This window comes from Scylla paramamosain, unplaced genomic scaffold (assembly GCF_035594125.1).
Source record: "Scylla paramamosain isolate STU-SP2022 unplaced genomic scaffold, ASM3559412v1 Contig3, whole genome shotgun sequence".
Taxonomy (NCBI): Eukaryota; Metazoa; Arthropoda; class Malacostraca; order Decapoda; family Portunidae; genus Scylla; species Scylla paramamosain.
The window spans coordinates 1,337,501-1,345,000 of NW_026973668.1; the positions used below are offsets into that span (position 1 = coordinate 1,337,501).

General features: G+C 34.3%; 2 protein-coding genes and 1 long non-coding RNA gene across 4 annotated transcripts in view; all 3 read right to left on the reverse strand.

The window, feature by feature from the left end:
* Positions 1-7,500, reverse strand: part of LOC135096320 (glycerophosphocholine phosphodiesterase GPCPD1-like) — a 35,762-nt gene that overhangs the window by 18,604 nt on the left and 9,658 nt on the right. The window contains exon 6 of the mRNA XM_063997740.1: positions 2,284-2,416. Within this exon, the coding sequence (XP_063853810.1) occupies positions 2,284-2,416 (133 nt within the window). The remainder of the gene's footprint in view (positions 1-2,283; positions 2,417-7,500) is intronic.
* Positions 1-7,500, reverse strand: part of LOC135096316 (glycerophosphocholine phosphodiesterase GPCPD1-like) — a 111,194-nt gene that overhangs the window by 17,919 nt on the left and 85,775 nt on the right. The gene's annotated exons all lie outside the window — the stretch shown is intronic.
* The window catches only part of LOC135096323 (uncharacterized), a 10,132-nt gene continuing 5,732 nt past the window's right edge, over positions 3,101-7,500 (reverse strand). Inside the window, exon 2 of the long non-coding RNA XR_010264682.1 lies at positions 3,101-7,500. This exon is cut by the window's right edge and continues 1,411 nt beyond it. This is a non-coding gene — a long non-coding RNA (uncharacterized LOC135096323).

Below are 7,500 nucleotides of genomic sequence, written 5' to 3' on the forward strand. Positions count from 1 at the left end.
TATTATTATTTACTTTCCCTTTTCTCTTTTCGTTTCATTCCATTCCGTTCCAAGCAAGAGAAGGACAAGAGTCTTCCTGTTCCTTCTACCGAGTCATCAATGGATTACAGCGGCCCGTCTCTGGTAACATTGCAACACACTGTTTAATTATGTACTTTATTTTATTTTAATGGACTGATAGATATTAAGACTTAGTAAATTGTATTCTTGTTTTTTTTTATGTTGATATTTTAGTTTACATAAATAAAGAATTTTTATTATTAGATTGGATAAAATATGTAGTTTGTTTTATTTTAGCAGGCTGATAAATGTTAAAGGTTTGTGATTTGTGTAGTTTTATTTTATCTTTTTTTTTGCTTCCGCTCGTCAATACTGGCTTGTCTGTGGTGATGTGTGCACTCCTGCATCACCACCATCACCACACACGTCTCAATGGTGTCCCCTTTATCTTACGCCACCAGCACCACAAACAACATCACTTGATAACAACAAACACACACCGTCTACACGTCCACTAATAATAATAATCATCATAATAATAATGATAACAACAACAACAACAACAACAATAATAATAATAATAATAATAATAATAATAATAATAATAATAATCCTGGCTTCATCACTATCTGTATAATGAAAGGCAAGGCAACACACACACACACACACACACACACACACACACACATATATATATATATATATATATATATATATATATATATATATATATATATATATATATATATATATATATATAATACACACACACACACACACACACACACACACACACACACACACTCCAGCAGGAGGGGGTGGGGTGGGGTGGGGTGGGGGCGGATGGTCTGTGTCTGGGTCGAGGCGGTGGGCCCGGTTGATGACGTCACACCTTACTTACGTACGTACGTACGTATTTCATTTTGAAAATGGCCATTGTCAAAAAGGCAGCTGGACACGAATGCTGTATATATTCTGACTCGTCATACACTCAAACTAATTAATCAAATATCAAAATATTTCCAGGCTGAGTAATAACAAAAATATTTCCACAAACATCCTGAAAAAAGTGTTGGAACTTTGACCTGCTTAAACACGATTCTAGAGCCCACAAATTTGATTCACCAGGAACGGAAAACACTTCAAAAAATCTGAATTATTTTTACAAACAACCAAAACTTAGTCGGAAGCTGAAATAAAGAAATAAATATTTAAAAAATGTCAACTTTTGCACCTTTAACGGGGCTCTAAATCATTCTTAAAGGCCACGTATTTAACTTATCAGGAGCACAAAACACTTTAACAATCATAAACTATTTTTACAAACCATAAACACTTCACTACAAGCTCTAATTAAAAACCAAAGATACCGGGATGCAAAAATATAACGGAAATTCGGCTCTTATTTACGTCACAGACAACCTCAAAATCAACGCTTTTCACTCAACACAAGAGTCAAAAACACTTCCAATACAACAAAATATTTTTACAAACCATAAAAACTTACTTAGAAGCCGAAATAAATTAACCGAGAAAAAATAAAATATTACTGGAACCTGACAAGCTGGGACAGGCAGGCCATCATGGCGGCGATGACGTCACGCAATCGCCACTTCACCTCACTCTGCCTTTATTACACCCAAACCAGATAATGGCGGATATATCTGAGTAGCGGATATGAAAGGTTAGGCGTGTGGCTCCACTTTGTGACGTGTCTGGCTTGTAATAAGTGACACATGAAGCAGATAATGGCTGAAAGATGGGCACCGCCTCAGCTGGCTCGTTTGTTTACATATCGAAAACTTGAATTTTAGCGCCTTTTTAAGGGTTTTGAACCTCCTGCAGGTGTTAATTCATTGATATTGTGTCCTGTGGGTTAGGTTAGCGTAGGTTAGGACGAGTTAGGACCGTCAAGTACTGAGCAATCTATCATATCAAAACTAACACTCTTGCCTTCACTGTGTCACTGCTGTCAGTCACTTCCAAGCCTTGTGTCAGTCACTGCAGCCTGTGTACACATTGTTTACTGTCTCTCCACAACACAGGGTATATCCAAGCCTTGTGTCAGTCACTGCAGCCTGTGTACACATTGTTTACTGTCTCTCCACAACACAGGGTATATCCAAGCCTTGTGTCAGTCACTGCAGCCTGTGTACACATTGTTTACTGTCTCTCCACAACACAGGGTATATAGAACACATCACTGTAGATCACACACACTAGCAGGCCATTACTGTCTAAACACACGCAAATATTACTTAAAACAACCCATTAGACACTCACCTACATCACCACCACGGAGACAATGTGAGCGACCGTGAGTGACCGCTCCGTGACTGACTGACTGCCACCCTTGTAGGACGCTCGGCCGAAACAAAGATGAAGATCATATATTAGTACTGATGTCTGTCTAGCACTAAAATAAAGGGAAAAATCATGCTGTAATGTTCAGGGACGTTAGTGAGGGGTAAAATAGTGCAGATTACTTAGAATTTAGACGTGAATGGCCGAGGGAAAATAGATAAATAAATAAATGAATAGTAAAATTAGCATTGATACTTGAATGGGCGAGGGGAAATAAACAAGTGAATATTTCTTAGTTAGCACTGAGATGTGAATGGGCCAAGAGAAAATAAACAAATGAAAACTGTTGAAAAAATGCCAGAGAGAGAGAGAGAGAGAGAGAGAGAGAGAGAGAGAGAGAGAGAGAGAGAGAGAGAGAGAGAGAGAGAGAGAGAGAGAGATGATTTGAAGCACTTCCATCTATAAAAAAGATAAATAAATAAATAAATAAATAAAAGTAAATAAATTATAAATAAACTAAACTTAATCAGTCAGTCAGTCATTCACACAGTCAGCTGGTTACAGTCAGTCAGTCAGTCAGTCATTCAGTCAGTTAGTCAGTCAGTCAATCACTCAGTCAGTCTGTCAGTCAATCACTCAGTCAGTCAGTCAGTCAGTCAGCCAGCCAGCCAGCCAGTCAGTCAGCCAATCAGTCAGTCAGTCAGTCAATCAGTCAGTCACCCAGGCACACTCCCAGCAAGTCAACAACAGCATCAACAAAAACAACAACAACAACAATGTAAAAGGAAACAATTAGTATTTTCATCAATTTTATTTATACATATTTTCTTTGCATACGTTTTTCCGAATAGCGCGGAAACGAAACGACACGAGAGAAAAATAAAGAAAGAAAACGGAACGCGAGGTTGAACACGAACGACAGAGGCGGTGCAGGAGAGATTAGCCCAGTGAATTAATTGAAAGAATAGCAAAACTGAGTGAGAGGATGAGAAGACTGGATACACAGACAACTGCTTAAGATAATAAATGAACTGTAAAAGAAGATAAACTGATAAAATAAAGTGCTGAGGATGGAATTGAAGGGAGAAAGTGAAGTTGTATAGGAAATAATATATACAAGGAATTAATTTGGAGGTAAAAAAAAGATGAGATGAAAATTAAAGACAGGAGCAAACATATAGGAGAATTAATTTGAAAGATAAAATAAAAAAGAAGAGATTAATAACTAGGAGAAATAAAGGAAATAAAAAGAGAAGAGGAGAAGGAGGAGGTGAAAAAGATACAAGCTAAAAAAAAATAATAATAAATAATAAATGAATAAAGAAAGAAAGAATTACTTGAAAGAATTAAAAAAAATCAATACAAATGAAAGATAAGCATACAAATTATCTTACAAAAAAAAAAAAAAATGTAAAGAATGAAGAGAAAATAAATAAGCAAATAAATAAAAAAAATAACACAGAAGATATATAACAATCGCAGCATACACAAACGACTCGGACGAATAAAATACACGAAAATACACACACAAAAAAAAAAAAAAGCCCCCAGCACATCATCATCACCGCAGCGGGGCAAATACTGCAAGCCGATTGGTCAGCATTTTTATTTGTGCAGAAGCTCTAAGCCGTCTGAAAGAATGCTGTACTGCTCCGGGTAATATTGTAAGGTTATTCTTTTTCCCGATGCACTGATAAAACTTTAAATCTTTACTCTTAAGCTGGTTTCTTCTTTCTCGGACTCCGTAATGTGATAAACTTGATTCTTGCCTTGTAAACACCATTTATTTTTTTATTTTTGGGCTTGTTAAACTTAATTCTTGCCTCGTAAACTTAAATATTGTTTTTCCTGGCTTGATACACTTAATTCTTGCCTCATAAACTCAAATATTCCTCTTCCTGGCTCAATAAATTTAATTCTTGTCTCGTAAACTCAAATATTGCTTTTCCTGGCTTGATAAACTTAATTCTTGCCTCTTAAACTCAAATATTCCTCTTCCTGGCTCAATAAATTTAATTCTTGTCTCATAAACTCAGATATTGTTTTTCCTGGCTTGATACACTTAATTCTTGCCTCATAAACTCAAATATTCCTCTTCCTGGCTCAATAAATTTAATTCTTGTCTTGTAGATTCAAATGTTGCTTTTCTTGGCTTGATACACTTAATTCTTGCCTCATAAACTCAAATATTCCTCTTCCTGGCTCAATAAATTTAATTCTTGTCTCGTAAACTCAAATATTGCTTTTCCTGGCTTGATAAACTTAATTCTTGCCTCATAAACTCAAATATTCCTCTTCCTGGCTCAATAAATTTAATTCTTGCCTCATAAACTCAAATATTGCTTTTCCTGGCTTGATACACTTAATTCTTGCTTCATAAACTCAAATATTCCTCTTCCTGGCTCAATAAATTTAATTCTTGCCTCTTAAACTCAAATATTGCTTTTCCTTGCTTGATACACTTAATTCTTGCTTCATAAACTCAAATATTCCTCTTCCTGGCTCAATAAATTTAATTCTTGCCTCTTAAACTCAAATATTGCTTTTCCTGGCTTGATACACTTAATTCTTGCCTCATAAACTCAAATATTCCTCTTCCTGGCTCAATAAATTTAATTCTTGCCTCATAAACTCAAATATTGCTTTTCTTGGCTTGATACACTTAATTCTTGCCTCATAAACTCAAATATTCCTCTTCCTGGCTCAATAAATTTAATTCTTGTCTCATAAACTCAAATATTGCTTTTCTTGGCTTGATACACTTAATTCTTGCCTCATAAACTCAAATATTCCTCTTCCTGGCTCAATAAATTTAATTCTTGTCTTGTAAACTCAAATGTTGCTTTTCCTGGCTTGATACACTTAATTCTTGCCTCATAAACTCAAATATTGTAAGCTTATTCTTTTTCCCAATGCACTGATAAAACTTTAAATCTTTACTCTTAAGCTGGTTTCTTCTTTCTCGGACTCCGTAATGTGATAAACTTGATTCTTGCCTTGTAAACACCATTTATTTTTTTATTTTTGGGCTTGTTAAACTTAATTCTTGCCTCGTAAGCTTAAATATTGTTTTTCCTGGCTTGATACACTTAATTCTTGCCTCATAAACTCAAATATTCCTCTTCCTGGCTCAATAAATTTAATTCTTGTCTTGTAAACTTAAATATTGTTTTTCCTGGCTTGATACACTTAATTCTTGTCTCTTAAACTCAAATACACCTAATTCTTGCCTTATAAACTCAAACATTGTTTTTCCTGGCTTCATAAAAACTTAATTCTTGCCTCATAAACTCAAATATTCCTCTTCCTGGCTTGATAAATTTAATTCTTGCCTCATAAACTCAAATATTCCTCTTCCTGGCTCAATAAATTTAATTCTTATCTCTTAAACTCAAATATTGCTTTTCCTGGCTCAATAAATTTAATTCTTGTCTTGTAAACTCAAATGTTGCTTTTCCTGGCTTGATACACTTAATTCTTGCCTCATAAACTTAAATATTGTTTTTCCTGGCTTGATACACTTAATTCTTGTCTCTTAAACTCAAATATTCCTCTTCCTGGCTCAATAAATTTAATTCTTGTCTTGTAAACTCAAATGTTGCTTTTCCTGGCTTGATACACTTAATTCTTGCCTCATAAACTCAAATATTCCTTTTCCTGGCTCAATAAATTTAATTCTTGTCTCGTAAACTCAAATATTGCTTTTCCTGGCTTGATAAACTTAATTCTTGCCTCATAAACTCAAATATTCCTCTTCCTGGCTCAATAAATTTAATTCTTGTCTCGTAAATTCAAATGTTGCTTTTCCTGGCTTGATACACTTAATTCTTGCCTCATAAACTCAAATATTGCTTTTCTTGGCCTAACAAACTTAATTTTTGCCTCGTAAATTCAAACATTTTCTCCTGGTTCATTAATAAACTTAATTTTTAACTCATAACCTGACATATTCTTTTTCCTGGCTCAGTAAACTTAATTCTTGCCTCGTAAACTCAAACATTGCTTTTCTTGGCCTAACAAACTTAATTCTTGCCTCATAAACTCAAATATTGTTTTTCTTGGCCTAACAAACTTAATTCTTGCCTCGTAAACTCAAACATTTTTTCCTGGTTTGTTAATAAACTTAATTTTTTACTCCTAACCTGAAATATTCTTTTTCCCGGCTCAGTAAACTTAATTCTTGCCTCATAAACTCAAATATTGCTTTTCTTGGCCTAACAAACTTAATTCTTGCCTCGTACACTCAAACATTTTTTCCTGGTTCGTTAATAAACTTAATTTTTAACTCATAACCCGACATATTCTTTTTCCTGGCACGGTAAACTTAATTCTTCTTTCATAAACTCAAATATTGCTTTTCTTGGCCTAACAAACTTAATTCTTCCCTCATAAACTTAAATATTGCTTTTCCTGGCTTGATACACTTAATTCTTGCCTCATAAACTCAAATATTGCTTTTCCTGGCTTGATACACTTAATTCTTGCCTCATAAACTCAAATATTGCTTTTCTTGGCCTAACAAACTTAATTCTTGCCTCATAAACTCAAACATTTTCTCCTGGTTCATTAATAAACTTAATTTTTAACTCCTAACCTCACATATTCTTTTTCCTGGCTCAGTAAACTTAATTCTTGCCTCATAAACTCAAATATTCCTCTTCCTGGCTCAATAAATTTAATTCTTGTCTCGTAAATTCAAATGTTGCTTTTCCTGGCTTGATACACTTAATTCTTGCCTCATAAACTCAAATATTGCTTTTCTTGGCCTAACAAACTTAATTCTTGCCTCGTAAACTCAAACATTTTCTCCTGGTTCATTAATAAACTTAATTTTTAACTCCTAACCCGACATATTCTTTTTCCCGGCTCGGTAAACTTAATTCTTCTTTCATAAACTCAAATATTGTTTTTCTTGGCCTAACAAACTTAATTCTTGCCTCATAAACTCAAACATTTTCTCCTGGTTCGTTAATAAACTTAATTTTTAACTCATAACCCGACATATTCTTTTTCCCGGCTCGGTAAACTTAATTCTTGCCTCATAAACTCAAATATTGCTTTTCTTCGCCTAACAAACTTAATTCTTGCCTCGTAAACTCAAACATTTTTTCCTGGTTCGTTACTAAACTTAATTTTTAACTCCCAACCTGACATATTCTTTTTCCTGGCTCGGTAAACTTAATTCTTGCCTTATAA